General features: G+C 38.3%; 1 protein-coding gene across 7 annotated transcripts in view; it reads right to left on the reverse strand.

The window, feature by feature from the left end:
• The window catches only part of LOC149312355 (chemokine-like protein TAFA-5), a 358,468-nt gene that overhangs the window by 61,783 nt on the left and 277,525 nt on the right, over positions 1–19,160 (reverse strand). For 5 of the 7 annotated variants that reach the window (XM_089524449.1, XM_089524454.1, XM_089524456.1 and 2 more), the window contains exon 3: positions 7,860–7,987. In XM_089524449.1, the coding sequence (XP_089380575.1) occupies positions 7,860–7,987 (128 nt within the window). Of the gene's footprint in view, positions 1–6,613; positions 6,701–7,859; positions 7,988–19,160 lie in introns of all 7 variants that reach the window. The other 2 variants (XM_089524452.1, XM_089524453.1) reach the window with 1 other exon arrangement.

Raw genomic sequence — 19,160 nt, forward strand, 5'->3', positions numbered from 1 at the left:
GACAAGCTTATTTTTACGGTCACTTCAAATCTTTGTGATACTATGATTTTGTAAATATACAAATTCATCACTACACTCCCAAGAAGTGGAAAAGGCCATTACAAATAAACTATTACAAAGCTGTTGTATCACTTCATACCACTTCAAGCACAGCACAGCTAACCAACTCCAAGGTTATTACATTATAGAAAAAAACCATCATCAGGAAAATGAACGTATTCACAAGACAAAAAGTCTAGTACCAGTTGAAGTCTGAATACACTATATGCATCATATATGGTGCCTGATTATTTCACTTTGATATTATAAAGCATATCTAAAATTATAATTATCATCAAACAGAGAGGGGGAGCTTGAAGAAAGGGTATTCTGGATTTGGAACTGGGTAAGGCCCAAACAGACAGGCCAAAATAAAGCTGCTTCGGGTCATTTTGGAGGTATGTTGTTTAAATGACACACACATCTTAAGAGGTCGGAAGCTGCACTCCAGTCCTTAGGACTGGAGTGTGGCTTTGGTGTGGTTTCTGGCCTCTTAGGATGCATGCATCATTTAAACAGCACACCTCCAGTGACCTGAAGCAACTTTATTTTGGTCTGTCTGTTTGGGCCTGTTGTCTTCCATATCATGTATCTGGAATCTAGCTTTAAAGGAAACTATTGCTGGACTCTGAAATAGGATTGGATTTTGGGGAGTGGGGGACTGGGTCAATGCTGCATTTGTGAGAACAATAGCTCAGGAGGAGGTTTGGGCTGAAATTACAGCCAGCAAATTACAAGGGACAGAACATAGAAGCACTGGGCCATAGAACATTACGTTAAGTCATGATGCACATTTTGCAGTAATCGTTAAAGAGAACAATGCCTGCTATTGATTGTTTTTGAGAATAAAGTGAGAGTTTTCTCTCTCTTTACCACATCAGACTTAAAGATCTTCTAACCTCTCTCCCTAGTTTTATACTATATTGTTTGCTTGGCAACTAGAAGAAAGAAGGACTTACAACAAAATAGGAGGCTCTTTTGACTCTAAATCCCCTTTCAGATATTTGAACTACTATACAACATCTAATTCTAGACTTTAGCCAAGGGTTGGTAGTCCAGTATTGTTCCCAGTTATGCAGAGCCAAACATTAGTATACTTAGGAACCACAGAAACAAGCAAACTATTGTTTTTGCTATCAGAAACAAACACACCCTACTGAACTCTGCTAGCATACAGTTTTGAATCTATGAATATTATATTGGATTTAGGGCTTTGTTTCATTCCTTAAATGTGTTCTATGTGAACAGGAACTATTATAGTGATTTCAGCATATAGAGGAATCACATTGTTCTCTCATAATTTAAAAGCAGGCCACTTGCTCTAGCTTTTCAACTAATTCAGGAAGCTGGTGTCCAACTCATTTTTGTTTTTGCTTGATTCCATTGCATGCTATCTTGGTGCCCAAAACAACTTCTCTCATAATGCTAACATGCGCATTTGAAAGATGTTGTGTGTATTTTTTAATATTATAATTATATATACATAGTGTTGTTTCCCCTGTGTCAGACACGCAAATAAATATAGATATTCACTACATAATGCCTTGTCCAAAGAACTGATACCATAGTATCCATTTGTGATCCAAAGCTTCACTTAGCTCCTTCTAACATTTGCCCTCAAATTAAGAGTTTGTCTTGCTTTGTTAGATTCCTAGAGTTTCAGTGCATTTCTAAAATTAAAAACAACAACACTTTTTACAACTTTTTAATAAAAAATTATAAAACATTTTTAAAAAATTTTTTGCATCAGAGGGTTGCTTTATACAATCTCCAAAACATGTTTGGCAGTGCAAAACAATCTTGTTGTGGATGACACATTTACCTCAGTGGGCTGTCTTGACCTCACTTGCTTGTAGAGGATAAGAACATTTGTCAATATTCTTTGCAACGGTAATATAAATCACATAAAGCAACTGGAATTGTACATCAGCGTATATCTATTGTGCAGTATGCAGCAGTGAGTCTTTACAATTATCTTTACTGTTAGGTGGCTTGGCATAAGATTACAGCCTATTCTTCCCTTAGAATATGAAGGGATAGCTTTTTGTATGTTTAAACTAGGAATGGAATAGCTGCAACTAACACACTGTACATAATGATAGAAAAAGGGTACCAGATCAAAATTCTCTCTTATATGAGCAATAAGGTATGATTGTTGTTTGGTTTTTGGGGGGGAATACTGTTATATCCTAGCAGTCCACAGGATACGTTCAGAGATAGACTTTGAAGCAGAGGAGCTAGCTGAGAAGACAGCAGACCCAGATGTCACCCCAAGAAGGCCAGATCTGAGAGTTATTACCTAATACGATCAGGTAACTGGTCTGACCAAAAACCATTAAGCCCAAGGTCTCCATGTCCTTGGCAACCTGGACTCTTCCTGAGCCATATCTAAGACTTCTATCTCTAGGGGTTCCATGATCTGGAAATCTGGCACACCAAAGCTAGCAACATGCTTGGCAAGAGATCCAGAGATATCATAAACTGCTTAGACACAGCTCTTGTAGGACAGGACAGGCATGAGGGCCTCAGGGCCAATTTCCACCTCATGACCTCATTGAAAACTATACTCCTGCCCTCTCTTTCCCCCTGGTGAAAAACAGGCTGAAAGCAAAATCCACACTTTGCAATTTCAGACTTTTTAACCAATTACCTTTGTTTTGGGCTGTTTTGCTGGTATTTGTCAAGCTGATAACCTTTGGGTGACTTCCTACCCACTAAGAGTGGGCTACAGGGGGCTTGGACAAATATTAAGGAGTCTGGAGGCTACAAAGAGAGAAAATATGTGGGGCAGCACACATCCCATGACAATCACTTTTTCACTCCTGTTCTAAGGCTTCCTACTTGTTGGAAAATGTTAAGCCTTCAAAGGGTAGTCCTGAACTAGCAGTGAAAGAGGCCTCATTTTTGCTCCAGTCCTTGCTTAACCAAGGTGCTATCTGACCCATGGGCTCTTACCATTAGACTGAACACATCCCACTTTCTCAAGAACAATGAGAAGCATGGTTTTAAAAAGATATATATTTAAAGCTACAACTACATCTTTCCCCCTCTGGATGACAATTCTGCAGCAATGTTTGGGCTGATTCATACAGTAAATTCGGACATATGGAAAAGCCTAGAATGTATCATGCTTTAGAAAAGCTGCATGTGTATGTTCATGCAGCAATTACCCCCCTAACCTTCTTCAGCCTGATTTTCTCCAATTACTGCTTTCCTCTGCAGTCTCCTACCCACATCCCAAGCTTGAACTGAGGCTTCCAGAAGAGTAAGGAGTGGGCTTCCCCTGGGCACAGCTGCAACTGGAAATAAGTGTGCATGTTTCCCTTCCACAAGCTCTCCAGTTACAAGGGACATATACGATATAAACCTTTCTTTTCAAAGTCTGGGTTGGAGGAAATAAAAATTAACTCCAACAGCTTGAAAGCTTTTTTCCCCATATACATTAGGAGCAGCATTTTAAAACTGGAACCACTCTAATGTCCAAAATAAATTGCAGAAATAAACTATTGGAGACCACTTTATTTATCCTGGCTCAATGCTAGGGAATTCTGGGAACTGTAGTTTTGTGTGACATTGAGCCTTCTCTGTCAGAGAGTTCTGGTGCCACAATAATCTACAGTTCCCAGGATTCCCTAGCACTGAGCCAGGGCAGTTAAAGTGGTCTGAAACCGGATTATTTCTGCAGTGTGTTTTGGATCTCACACAAGACCACCTAAAAACCACAAAAGAAACACATGAAGAGAAATCACAGGCAAACTTGAATCAGATGCTGATTCCATTGTTGTTGTTCTTCTTGTTGTTGTGGGCCTTAGTCATTTCTGATTTATGGTGACCCAAAGGTGATCCTATCATAGTGTTTTCTGAGGCTGAGAGTATATGACTTGCACAAATGTCACCCAGTGGGTTTTCATGGCAGAACGGGCATTTGAACCCTGTTCTCCAGAGTTACAGTCCAACACTCCAACAATTATGCTAGTTCTTTATAATGAGTTAACGTCTGAGGGGGGGGGGGGGGAATCAAGGAATGTGATTTGTGGCACACAGATAAAGTTACTTTTCGTGCTACATAGCTAGATAGTAAAATCCATGTGTTTTATATAGCTGAACCCAGTATTATAAAAATAAATTGTGTGTGTGTTGTTTGCACATGCACACAAGGGAGATTTATATGAATAGTAGCAGAAGGGGGGGGGGGGGGAGTATTTCACATTCCTGTCTGTAGAAACAAACTATAGTATAGTAAAGCTCAGGGTAAGGAACAAATTACCTTTCCAACCCAGCCACCATGTCATTTATATTAATGGCAGGAAATGCTAAGTTGCTCTGTGTGTAAGTAAACTCTATTAACAAAGTCACGTCCCTTGGTGAAGCTAGATCCTTAGTAAATTTTACTAGCAAAGCACTGAGCTCTGTGTCAGAGTAATTACATCCTTTATCTAGTGTGAGCTCTCTTTTAGCTTCTTCATACTCTTTAATTTCCCACTTCAGCCAATTTAGCAGTAAAATCACAGAAGTTTAAAAGGTTAGCTGCTGGGGAACTGGAGCATGAATGTTCTGTTAAGCTCCATGCCTCAAAACTGCATCATGAAGAAGAATGAATTAATTAAGTAACAATTAAGTAGTGATGGATCATTGACAATATATATATACAGACACATATACATACACAATTTGGTGCTAAAATTAATCTCCCTTATAACACCAACAGAATGGTTGATTTTCACATTTACACACTGCCAACATATATCCCTGAAAGATTGAAAAGAAGCAGTTGTTCATAGGGAAACTGATACAACTTTGCATATATTATGCAACTTATTAAAATGAAACTGTCCCATCTCCTACACAACAGTATGATAGACACATCGCCAGAACAGTCATGTTAGGAGGCGTAAAATGTTTTATTGTACATTCCACAGTACTAATTCAGTATAGTACTGTATCTGAAGTTTGTTACCATTTCTCACCATTTTTCAAAACCACCTGAAAATATCTCTTTTCTAGTTCTTCTCAAGTTTTTTTTAAAGTGGAAGAATATGAGATTACTCTTTTGAAGGTACTCTTCATGAATAGATATCATGAACATGGATCCACACACTAACAATGGCAGAAATAGGAAGTAGTGCCACTCCATTTGCTCCAATGGAAATTCAGTTCCATTTGTCTACCTTTCCATTGGTGATCATGTAGAGTCATAGAGAACAATGCAAAGGAGAGGCATTCTATTGCAAGGATAGGCAGAATACATGAGGTCTGGCAGCTACACACAAGCCTTACCAGACATAAGGTGACATGGCCCCACTCCACACTCACCACTGAAAATGGTGTGCATGTGTGCACATGTGTGCTTTTAAAGTAAACCAATAGCACTTCTCCCACGTGTGTCCTGGCTCCAGGAAAGTCAGTCACTGAAGAAATATTATATACTGCCACCTATTAAACAGCTCAGTTTCATCTTTGGCAGCTGAAGAAGACAGAAGCTGGAACGTTTCACACTTGATACGTATTTTTACGTTTTGTTTGTTATTTGTTTCAATAAATATATGCATCTTCAGTGATCAACTGCATTCTTCTTGGATCTAGGACAAACCTGAGAGAAGTGCTGTTGTTTTGATTTTTATACACCTCACCCCATATTTAAAATGCTTCCAGATACTTATACAGGGCATGGGGGGATTTTACCATGTTTTGGGGGACTATCCTGTTTTAGATCCAGAAGAGGATACTTTCTGAGCTGGGTACCAGGTTTGTAAAACAAACAAACAAATAAACAAAAAACACCCTGCCCTGTTTACTGTTTCCAAAATATCTGGGAAGTATTTAGGACCCTCAAAAATGATTGGGGAAGTGCACTCTTTCCCACACCTGCTCTAATATTTCTGATCATGCGCCAGCTACATTTTGCTTCAACATCTCCTGTTCTGCTAGAAGAATATCTAGCTAAGAAATGGTACAAAAAATGATGATCATAATGACGATGATGCCAACAACAAGAAGCAAGAGCAGCTGGCAAGCCATGCTTTCTTAAATATGGTATCACTTCGTAACAGTATTTCTGTCTGCTGCTTTTGTTTTAAAAAATAATAATACCACTGACTTAATTCAAGCAAGCAAATACATAAAATATAATGAAAATATAGTTTGTAAGATAAACTGTTCATAACTTGAAGTATAATAAAAGCCTGCAGAACTTGGGCACCAAGCCAAATCTAGTCTACCAGCCACAGAATATGCAACAACACCCCTCCCACCACTTGACAGATGTGCCTTTTGTAATGGCTACCTTGACCTGTAATAACAAGAGGACTATCAGGTGACAAACAGATCAGAAAACAATTCTGGTGAGGTGTGCTTAGCCAGGTGACTTCTTATTTTAGTAACCCTTATATAGAAGGGACAAGGTTCAAAGTATGAAGCCTGCAGCAGATCCAACCTTCAGGAAGGGCAACAGAGATCCCCTCCATCGTTCTTTATTCAGCAATCCTATTTATGGAGGAGGACAGCGATGCAAATCCAATAATGTAAATATCATTAAATTTAGTTTGAACCTCAGAAAATGGCCATATTAACTCACTTTAAAGTTACAGTGATGCCTCTGAATCCTCACATATCAGTGAAATACAAGGATCTTGTTTTACAGGCTGTTGTGCTGATTTTTCTTCTGAAAATAGAAATGCTAGAAATGTTTGGTTGGCAACATAATATGTACAGAACCAGATGGTTCAGGAATACAGATACAGTATTAGTAAATTAAAATCAAAGGAAGTACATCTAAAATAGATTTTCTATGGGGGAGATGGATTTGTCAATGAAAAATATCCTGTTACCAGAATGCTAAGTTTTGTAAGCCACATAGGATGACTTACCATTTGACTGACAACCAGGATCAGGTGAGACGTTAGGTTTAAAATAGCAAGAGTGTGATTTCAGGTACATCTTGATACCATGATGTTCATCAACCTGGCTTTTCTGGTCTAAAGTATTCATGTACAGTACATTCCTCTCTCTTTCTCTCTCTTGCTCAGATGCAGACAATTTACTTTTCACTTTTCCACCCAAGTGATGCTCAAAGCAGCTTAAAATCAAAATAAAAGTATCCACACCATTTTCAAAATCATGCTAAAAATTCAATTAAACATGTTGACAATGAAAACTTCAGCTGGAAGGACAATGCCAACTAATACTATGAGGCTTATACAAATGTCAGGTAGAATAGGAACACTAAAAGTCTAAACACCTAATAGGCTGAGCACAGCAAACCTGTCTGTGGAAATAGTTTTTCATTCAGATGTCAACACTATAAAAATAACCCATTTCTGATAACAGATAACCATACATCAATAAATGCCACCTAACACCATATATCATGAGTCTATGGAAGAAAGACTTCAGAGATTTAAAGATAAAAGGCACTTTGCATTATGCCCAAAACCACCAGAGAAATCCTTGGCACTCATGGAAAAATTGAGTCAACAGAGCCACCAGTGGCTTAAACTGAGCAAAACTCTTGCTGCCACATTCTGGACCTTCTAATGTTTCTGAATTGTTATCAAGATCAAACCTAATACAAAACGAGGGCTTTCTGTAGCACAGGTGAGAATGGATAAATATAAGTTATAAATGTTATTAAAAGGCATATTTATCAAAGTATATCAAATTATACAAACACATTAATGATATCTGTGGGTTTTATGATTAGTGCCAAGCACTTGTTTCTTCATTCATATCTTCACAATCACAGCTGTTCTGAAATATTTCAGGAAATAAAGCAGACCAACAACAACAACAACAACAACAACAACAACAACAACGAACCTTACCGTAGTTGTCTTTATTCGCCCACCTGGTTGTGTACAGGTCCAGCCTGATTTATTGATTAGCAAATCACAGCCTTCTCCTTCTAAACACGGAAGCATTTCACACCATTGTTTTGTTTTTATAATGCGTGCTGTAGACGAGGAAAGAGAAAAAAAGATTAGCAAGTATTTCATGCATTCCACCTGCCCACTATCCAATAACCAATCAATGGCTGCATTTTAATGTACAGTGGGCCCATAGTATCAGTAACCTGTGGATTTGACCACCCACAGATTGCCATGCCCCATATTATTCAATGACAGTTTGTGCGCATGGATGCATGCAGGTTGCCACCCACTGAAATAATGTGGGGTTTAAGCATCCATGTCTTTTCCCATCTGTGGAGCATCACAGAAATGAGCACCCATGGATGGGAAAGGTCCACTGTAATACATATTATCAACTAGCCTGAGGGCAGGGAACCGTCCAATTAAAAAGATTGCATGTACAGCGCTGTGTAAATTTACAGCGCTTTATAAAAAAAGGTGAATAATAATAATAACTACCCCCTTCACCTCTGTCTCCACCTTGAAAAAGAAATTCTGCTTCCAATGAAGCTTAACCAGTGGTAAGTATTGTATTTGAATACTATATTGTGCTGAAATAAGCCAGTTTCATAACACATAGTTTGAGGTGGCCTTGTTTCAATATACCCTGGTTAAAATTAGCCACAATTTGTTTAGGTTTTAATGACATGACAAACTGCAATGAATCTAAAATGGAAGGTGAAGGTTCCAAACCCTTCTTCAAAATCCAGCAACAAAATTAGAGGAGAAAGATCAAAATCTAGAAATAATATGAGCAAATGTTACTATTGGGACCATAACTGCATTTTACTAATAAAAAGGGGAAAAAACACTTTAAAGCACTTAGGATGTAATCTTAAGGAAAATAAGCTCTTTCTAAATCCCTTTACAGTCTCAGCAAGAGGGCAGACACAACAGAGGTGAAATCTCTTCTACATTTGATATTTTAAGTATTATTATTACTTTTTATTATTGTATTTATTTATATCCTGGCTTTCTCTCAATATAGGTACTCATAGCACAAGAATTCATCATTCTGATAATAGTTAATTTATTTTTACAGCTGATATAAATTACCCCTTTCCAGAAAAATGGAGAAAATTATCAAATATTTTCTTTTAGAAGTATGAATACATGGTAAGGACCAGGTTTTCACATATTTATTGTTCCCAAATAATTTTAAGAACATTTCTGGAAGTTAATTGAGATGCCCCTATCTGGCTGGGAAGGTGATCGCTCTAGAAAAAACTCAGAGTAAGTGGGAGAGCAAAACGCACTGTATCTTGAATTTAGCATCATCATAGTGCTAGAGTGGAACAACAAAATACTGCCTTGTTATGACCCGCAACTCTTTCAGACTCTAACCCTGTGTTAGATATATGTTAAAGCAGGAGAAGATGGCACAACACAGAAAGGTTTGACACATAGGCCAGGCCTTCCCCTCTCTGTTCATTTCACAACACTACACAGAAGACATGTGGAATATAAAGCAAAGTACAGAATGTGCTTCAGAGGTTGCATTTATTAACTGCATCAGAGAGCCCTAATTCATAAACCTTTCAAAATGTTGGGTACTTGAGATTTAGGACAGAATACAAAATCGCAATGCCTTCATTCTTTCTTTAGAAGTATTGCTACAGATTACTTTACAGGAAAACTAAGGGCAGAACAAATAGTTTGGAAACAACTAATTTGACTGATAAGCAAAATTTTACCAGTAGATCAATCACAATCTGTTCTTTAATCATATTATAGGAGATTATCTACACCCACAAAACTGGAATGCATCTAATCCAAAGTCATGTGGAATGTAGCTCTGTGAAGGGTCAATAACCATCAGAGGACTTGATTGTGATACCGATTGTCCCAAGGTTATTTATTTTTTTAAATCAAAGATCTATTTTTAAAAAATCCTTGTAAATGCTAATAACATTCCTTTTGGAGGGATTTTTTTTAGGTCAATGAGCTAACATTAGCTCTCTATATAACTGCAACATTATGTTCTAAAATTGTATCTGTATGTCCTTTGGGAATATTTTACATGATCTGTAGTAAATCTTTCAAATAGTATTACTCTTCTGGTGACAGGGATTGGTGAACCTTTCTAGTGGAATTGACAAATGAAAAAAAGGCACTTGGCATCCCCCAGTTTGAAAATTCAAATATTCAGTTTTGTGGAAGCAAAACTGTGTCAAGCCACACAAAGATATTTTACAATGCAACTTTAAACTACAGTTTTTCACCTGCAAGCTATACAATTATGCTATAAAGATAATACAACATTTATCTAAACTGTTTCTATCTTACCCACAATTATGAAAAATCAGTAATGAATCTAACCCGATCACAGCCACACAAATACAGAGGATTGAACTCATCAGCTTTGTAATGAATTCAGATTTCTGGGTGACAATGTGCAAAATTTAACTAGCCAATGTACTGAACTCTCAGGAAGCAACACATCAAATATAAAATACCATACAGAATGACTGAAAAAAAGATCAGAAGTCCTATTTCTCACAGTATTCTAAATCACATGGCACTTGAATAAAGATACCACAGGTACTACTTTTCTTAGCAACTACTTGTCTTTCTCACTGGCAGAAAAGGGAAGGAGTATTAAGCCGTTGCCTAGTAACCTTATGGCATTCTCATTGTGCACGATGCGGATATAGATCACGGTAGTCATATTGCTTATTTTCATGGCATAAAAAAGATAGCGCCTTAAAAGGTAAGTTGTTGCTAGTATTCTGGGGAAGAAGTTAAGGTTTTCAAACACAATGTTTTCAAAAAATAAGGTTTAGTCAGCATATTCTGAAACTAAAAAATGGTGCTTGTATAAATTATTCCTGTGACACACATGTATTGCATATCTGATACTACAGATTCAAGAATATATGAAAAAACCAAAAACATATAATTTTATATATTTTTTCATATATGAATACAAACATAATATATTGTCTTCACACTTGTTCCTGAGGAACTTCCCATAATCCCAGCTCGGGCGGCCCCAGCAGCCTGTGCTGCCCGAACCATGATTGTCTGGCAAAGGGGGGAAAGAGAGGGACTTCCGCCCACGCCGGCGGGGATTACAAGTCCCAGAAGGCGCTAGGGGCAGAAGTGTCTCTCTATTGGGCGGCATCATCATGTGGCACCACCTGGGATTGGTGGGGAGGCCAGGAGGCAGGTCCTCCATCCTATCCTGGCCTCCCATTGGTTGACAGGCCTATTTAAGGCCACGCGGAGCCCTGGCCGGCGTCCCTGACAGCTCAGCTCACCCACTCACCCTCCCTCTGTGGGAATCAGGGTTGCTGTCACAACTTTGGAGCAGTTGCATAGGTCTTGGATCTGGTGGCGTGGTTTCCAGGGCTGCGTAGCACTGGATCGGGAGCCCAATGGGGACACGTGGGTGCTGTGAGCAATGCGGTGTTGCCATTGTGGGAGCAACATCGATACAGCGTTCCCCGTTGACAAGGGATAGAGATGCGATGATGTGCATATGTGGAGATGCGAACAATCGCATGACCGATTATCGGAACAGATGGGCGTTTAACTAGTCTATCCCTTTGTCATCCCAAAGCTTGGCCGAGACCAAGTACTTCAGTTCATCCACTCAGTCAGGGGCTGATGGATGACAGAATAGATCAGAATATTGTTCAGAATAGGTCAGGATTCTCAAAAATCCTGCAGATTACAAGAATAATGGAAACAAATGGATTAGAAAATGCTGGTCAAGATTAACATGCAATCCTAATTACCATGCAACAGTGCAATCTTACACGTTTATTTGGAATTAAACATCTATTTACATTGCCTTGTATACCTCCATGGAATGTAGACCTGCCAAACTGGCTCAGACTGGCACACACACCCAGAGATGATTGGCCAGTACATTTGGATTTCAGAGAAGGTAAATATCTAAATTTGGTTGGCTTTTTGTCTGGTGTATGAAAGTCCATTATCTTTACCTTCTCAGACCACTTAACAGCCATTATCAGAACCTGAAGGACATGTTCACCTCTATTTATTTGCAAGCACATGTTTTGGTCATGTTTGACCCACCCAAAAGTTTTTCCTTCACTTTTAAGAGACTACTCTCTAAGTGAGGAAGAGGTTAAAAGACAGATACACAGAGAGAATCTCTCTCGCTCTTTGGCCTGCATTCCTCTTTGATGTGCTATTCTTTTGGACCTTCACTCTCTCTCTAACACCTGCTTCCCTGCTCCACTTTCCAGTCATCATCTTCACATTGGAGGATGAGAAAATTCACGTGTGTGTTTTAGCCTGCAATATCTTAAGCTTATCTCTATCGCCCTAGTATGGTTAGGATAAAGGTTTTCTGCTTCTATACTGTTTTATTCCACTTTTACTTTGAGAAACACCTTGCATCAAGTACATACTGTTCTGTTGGTTTCTGCTGCTATCTTTTTCTGTCTTTTAAATAAAGAAATATTTGCTTTTGCCTTAAAATGCAAGGGCAAAATGATGCAGCTTCAGGCCACATTGGGGCATGCGGTTTACATGACACACACCCCAAATTCAGTCTGAAGCTGCGCCAACGCCACATCATTTGTGAAGAACCAGGCCAAGAAGGAGAGGATAGAATCTGTTTCTTCCAGCAGCTCAGTTCAGGACTGGATTGGGACCAGACGTATGCGATTGCCATGGTTCTGGCACAAATGGCGAAGGTTTGGTCTCCTGCCACTCTATTTGGCCCATTTGTTTCGGGCCTTTGTTTCAAAATCAGCTTGCTTTTGTTCCTCATTTTTATTTGGAGTAACTTTGGTTGTCTGTTTTTAAAACCTTCAGTGTGCAAGGACCTCCAGTTAGTGCCTGGAAGAACTTTTCCCCCCAGACCACTGAAACTAGTGCATGGCTCTTAACAAGTAAATGCTTTACTTAGTCAGTGCATACATACAGAATACATTAGAAAGGAAATTTAAATCTCCCCATGGTATAATTTACTTAAACACCTTCTAGACCCAGAGGACTATCTGTTTAAAATGGAAATTTTTTGTTTAAGGGAGCAAGCATTAGCAAGGCTTCAGCTAATGCCACCCACAAGTCTGGAAGGCCAATTAGCTAAACTCCTTTATCATTTATGTTACTGTTTTACAATTTATGCTATTTATGTCTCTATGGTATGGATGAAGTTGAAGACCTCTCCTATTTGTTTAGTCATCCTTTGTCAAAGGGGATTAGAGAAAAATACCTTGGGGGAAATTATCTATTAAAAACAGTTGGTCCATCTGACACAAAATAGATTTTTTTTTCCTTTTCTTGTATTACTAGAACAGCCACAGCTTTTAAGTGACTAAAGCCTGTGCAAATTATTATAAGACATTCCCCAAAGTTTTACTGCCCCTGTGGCTTCATTTTGTATATTTATTTCTTACTGTTAAGTTTGTTAGTGTTAGAAATGGTGTTGGAAATTCTATGTTATGTTTAATATTTTAACTTGGCTATTTGACATTTGTATAATATCTTTTTTTATATATTATGATGCCCCATGGTTATAAGCAATTAAAATTTGAACTGAACTGACTAAATTAGAACAACATACAGTAGAAAAGTACCTATGTAAAATATAATGTCTTTTATGTAATCAATTAATATGTTAGAATACATATAGAATACATTAGAAGTAGAAGAAGTGGATATTCATGTATTTTTAAAGGAATAATTAATGAACCGGATATTGAATATATTTTTGTATTTTCATTTATATTTTGCATCTGATTTTGGATCATCCTCCTATCCCAACATAATTCCAACATAATCTGAATTTTTATTAGCAACATTCTACTGATGTTCTTATCCGTAGGTAATGGAATTGTCACTGAGTGACCCACAACAAAGGGAAATGAGTTAAAACACTGAAATGCATTAGCAACCATTGTATATTGATTTGTAATTATCAGTTTGTAAACTTTGTATGTAGTCTCATTGGCATATATCAATTTGTAAACTTTCTTAAAGGCACAATATTTATAATCTCATTGACTTGCTGTGAAGTGGCTTTCACATTTATATCCAAATCAGCTGATGACCTAGCTTGAATAACCTAGGCCATAAAGACTGGCATGAGATTTTGAAACCTCCCCGAGAGTATTCCCCAAACTCTGGAAATCCTACTTTTAGGGAAAAGAACAAATAAAGAGTCAGATAGCTTCAGGGTACTTAGTTTTTGCTGTCTAACAAGGGATGTTAATTGAATGCTGGGCTCTAGAGAGAAATCTTTGTCAGGACTCACTGTGCTCTGTTTCCATCCCCTGCTGTTCCGCTCTGCTGTATTCAATTAGTGTACTGGAAGCAAAGTAAAATATAAACTGATCTCTGACATGCCAGCAGAAACCATTACAGAGATCAGGTTTTTTAGGTTGTTTCACTTTGTCACCACTATGCTATCAGAGCTAATGGGAGCAGGAGGAAACAAAAAAGTGAAGAAACTACAGATGTGAGAAGAAGTTAAGAGATGTATTACCAAATATCAAAATAATGCAGCAGATGGGATCTCTCAGCGCTCCTTAATGTAAAACATAAATGTACAACTACAATTCTCTTAGGAAAGTTTCCCCATTCACTTTGCACACTGGGAGAGACATTAGCTCAGTGGCACAGCATGATTTGCATGCAGAAACTATATGGTTCAAAGGATGAGATATCTGGTGATAGGCAAGACTTTGACCTTAAACCGTACAGATGCAATCAATCAGAGCAGCCTAAGTATGGGGAACAGCGGCCCTCCAAATTTTCAGTTTCAGCTCCACACACCCTAACCAATACAGCCATCAATGTGAGGTGATGGAAGATGCATTCCAACAACTTCTGGAGGGCCACATGTTCCCCATCTTTGGAGTACACAATACTGGATTATAATGGACAAACAGCTGGTTTAGTGGAACACAGCTTCCTATCCCTTATGATTTCCAGCCACATGCCCATTGCTTGGTATTTGGAAAAAAGGAGATGGTAAGCCTAACCAGCCAAGACGTGATTAGCAGGCAGCTGGCAATAAGTTTCTCTACAAGCTCCTAGTTGATCTTAGGTGCAAGTTGAAACTGTGAACTGTCTGGTGCCTACCCATTCTGGATAGCCCTTACTTCTGACTAAAGAATATGAAAAATTACTAGCACGATTTTGTTATGTTTTTCTGAATGTCACATGCATTCACATTCTTGTGCCTCTTCATCTCATGCTCTGAAACTCTGTTTCTAATTGTTGCATGTATATTTATATGCATTTATGTATACTGTTCCCAAAGGCACATATTTTTTCTAATGCATGCCTTCCCCTATTAACTATGTGTTTTATGCATTTCCCAACTGCACACATTTTTTAACCATTTGCATTTCTATACAATACACCTGGTTTCCCTGAAGTACATTCAAACTGGTGCTCATCCATCCTTAAAAATGTGGATATTTCTGAGAAAAATGTTCTCTCTATGAATATCCTCAGTAAATATCAAGGATATTTCTCTCTATAAATCTTGAGAGATTTAGAATTGATATTACATTAAGGATCACGACTCCAGTTAAATTCTTTGCTATCTGTACCTTTGACAGGATTTTTCTTCCTTATCCAGTACTACTCCATTTTTGTCTTCAGAACCTTCCAAAACCAGTCATATATTATTTTTTCCCCCAACATCCAATTAGATATTAAAGGGAATATGTATTTTTTCAATTATCCTCCTGTTTGCCCTTCTATAAATGGAACTGTGCCATATGTGCCCCAGAAATCAAATCTGTAAATTAATGCCATATTTATCTTCCATTGATCAATCACAAAAACTAAATGTAAGAAACAGAGGTTAAAGAAATAGCATGTTGTTCTAACACATACCATTTGAGGGAGAGGATCTCTTATTAAAAATAACAACATGATATCAACTAACCAGAACTTCAGTGGAGAACTATACAGAATATTTTCATTCCTTACTAAACTTAGGCCTGTTACAGACTGCCAAAATAAAACTGCTTTGGGTCTCTTTGGAGGTATGCTGTTTAAATGATGCATGCATCCTAAGAATCCGGAAGCTGCACCAAAGCTGCACCCCAGTGTTTAGGAATTGAGTGTGGCTTTGGCGCGACCTCCGGACTCTTAGGAACCATGCATCATTTAAATAGCATACCTCTAAAGAGACCCGAAGCAGTTTTATTTTGGCAGTCTGTAACAGGCCTTAGTGTTTTGGTGTTCCTGTCTTCCAAGATGGTAAAGGAATAAGGCAGTGTCAAGATTAAATATTATATTCATACTCCATTTTTGTCTCTTAATGGAAGTCAAGAAGAGTGCACTGTATACTTTAGCAACAGCCAGGTATTTACCAGACTAGATTAACTTAGTTTTTCTAAGATTGCTGCATTTTCAGATTATGTGTATCTTCAGGACAAGGCATAATCCTTGAGAAATAAGCTTCTCTTGAGAAAGAATTAAGTTGTTTTTCTCCAACTGTGTCCAATGAAGAAGAAGCAGTCAAGTTAAATATGGAATGTACACAACACATACAACACACATTGTGATTATCATTGAAATATTTTTTCTCCATCCAATCATAAAAATCAGATCCCATGAATGTTGCTAATTTTGTTAATATTAGCCACAAGGCTGGAAAAGCTTCTATTAGACTAAGTGTGGGAATGAAACTGTGACAGCTGTGCTAATTAAAATGAAGACTTAAATGTGAACAAGAGACATACCATCCATTACCTGCATAAACATAAACAATCCCACAATCATCCCATACAAGTGCTACCATAACTACTTTTTGTTTCTGAAAGTGGATGGGGAACTATGTAACTTGGCAAGCTGTCAATTTTTTTTAAGTTGAACCATCAGTTAATGATAAAAACAGAGGAGATTGTATACATTTTCTTGCCAATCATATATCTTGTTAGATATGCATCTGATATCAAAGATATGCACAAGATTTCTGATTGACAGGTTAGCATAGTTTTAATTAGAAAGAGTCTTAATTCATTAAATGTTAAATACACCGTGCTGGTTTGTTAGTGATACTGTGCCTAAAGAACAAAAAGCAAATAAAACTATGAAAATGGAATAATTTAAACTATTGACAGACTTTATGAATTCATAATAAATATGTGAAAGCAATACAAATTTGACTGCATTTATTAAATAACTCTGCTGTTTCTTCAAACTACAACAACAAAACAAAGCAGTGCCAAACCCTGGTTTATGTTAGATGTTAAAAAAAAAAGAACTATTTTCACAATATAGAGTCACATTACTTTGTTCTGCCTGATTTTAATTATTTATCTGGTTCAGTACTTTTATTCTTGTGCCTCAATCTAAAATTAGTTACAGAACAGTTTCTTTCAGTGTTGCCTTAGCAATAGTTCTTCAAAAGAACTCTCTTGCTAGAAAAGGGTTTCCGTTTGGTAATGTTAACAGGCCTGGAGTGTGCAGTATTGCAAAAGCACTATAGGAAAGAAATAGGGCCTCAGTGTTCACATTGCTAAAAAAATGCCTCTCTTGGCTTCTCTTTAAATGTGGTAAGTGCATAGGATGGTACTTAGTCAAGTAAGTGCATAGGATGGTACTTAGTCAGGAATAACAAATGCTGTACCTTCCTAAAGCGTTTGGTCTGGTTTCAGGCCTCTGAAAAAAGACAAGTAAAGTTGTCAATTATGATGGGATTAATTTTTCCTGAATATTAATATTTAAGGGCAGTTTGTACTGTTAACATTGACCTCCAATCTTCTCCTTATAATTCCAAGTTTCTACTCACAAGGCAGAGGAATTACTAATCTATAAGCATAAGTATTTTCCCCCAATTATTTTTGTAATCCTAAAAACAATGATTATATCTGAAGAGTTCCACGATGAAAGTGAGTCAGTCTTTTTAAGTGAAAAAAGGAAAATTCAATGTATATGTGTGTGTATAGGATTTTGAGATGCACAGAGATATTTTGAAATATTAGCTTGCCCAGAAAAAGAAAGTACAACATTCAATGTATTAATAAATGCCGAGACTAAGAAAAAATGTTGCTGTATAAAAATGCTGTGGTACAAGAAATAGAAATGTTCTATATTAGACCTGTGGCTTATGCTTGGACATAACCATATTATACAATGACACAAAAATATCTAGCAATAGATCATGGCCTTGATTACCTTAAATGACAGGTGTGAGATCAATATCAAATACCTATAGGAACAACAAAAACAGACTCCTAAGGTGTAAGAAGTTGTGAAACAGATTATAATTCTCCTCCTCCCAGATGCAGGTGTCCCCTGTTATTCAATGACTCACTTTTTGACAACCCATTTTTTCCACCATCCTAAATTATTTATCCAGTACAGGTATATTCAATCTATGGTCTGCTCTTTTGATTAATGTGTTCTAGATATACAAGAATTTAAAGGGATCGAAAGAGCAAAGTTGGAGTTTCTCCTAGAGGGACTCTTTTTTGTGCACACACCTCACCTAGTAAACAACCCAAGCACAGCCAGAAGAGCTACCTCCACTATTGTTAGCCAGGTAGGGAGGTGCCTGTGTGCTTGGGCTAGGACAGGAACAGTGGGTTGCAGGGAGGAAGCTTTATCCAAAGAGCTACAGCCAGAATGCTATCTGGGGCGCGGTACAGACCACCAAAAAGCAGCGTACCAGTGCCAGTACACGCTCCCTAACCCTAATACACGCACCATGTACATGCTCCCTAACCCTAATATGTGCTGGCAGTGGCATAATGGCGGTGCCTTGTGTACATGGGTGCTGCCATTATTACGTCATGGCTGCGCTGCATCCAAACAGCGCATGCGGGCGTGACATGTTCATGCCACCCCAGGCCGCTTATGCCGGGCTGGCTGCGGCGTTAGAAGGAGCTCCAAATGGAGATACTTCTGGGAGGGTGCCTCGTTCCCGCAGCCACCAAACAGCTGCAGGAATGACACCAGGGAGAAAGGGTCCGAGTGGTATGAAGCCCCAAAAACACCCCTTTTCCAGGCCACGGGGAAGCGGCATTTCGCAGCTTCTCTGTGGCCTGGAAAAGCGCAGGATTGGAGTCACAGGGGCTGCTGGTGAGGCTGCCCTATCTCCAGCCCAGCAAAAAAGTTGCAGGTGCAGGTGCAGGCCACCCCAAAGGGGCGGTCTGTACCCTGCCTGGGGTTGGCTACAGGGAACACACAACTTTTCTGTTAGAACAGCATCACTGGCTGCCAGGAAAAATTAAAAGTGCTATTTTTGACCTATAAAGCCCTACACTGATC

The sequence above is a fragment of the Sceloporus occidentalis genome, unplaced genomic scaffold (assembly GCF_023333645.1).
Source record: "Sceloporus occidentalis isolate IW3139 unplaced genomic scaffold, rSceOcc1.0.p SCAF_5, whole genome shotgun sequence".
Classification (NCBI taxonomy): Eukaryota; Metazoa; Chordata; class Lepidosauria; order Squamata; family Phrynosomatidae; genus Sceloporus; species Sceloporus occidentalis.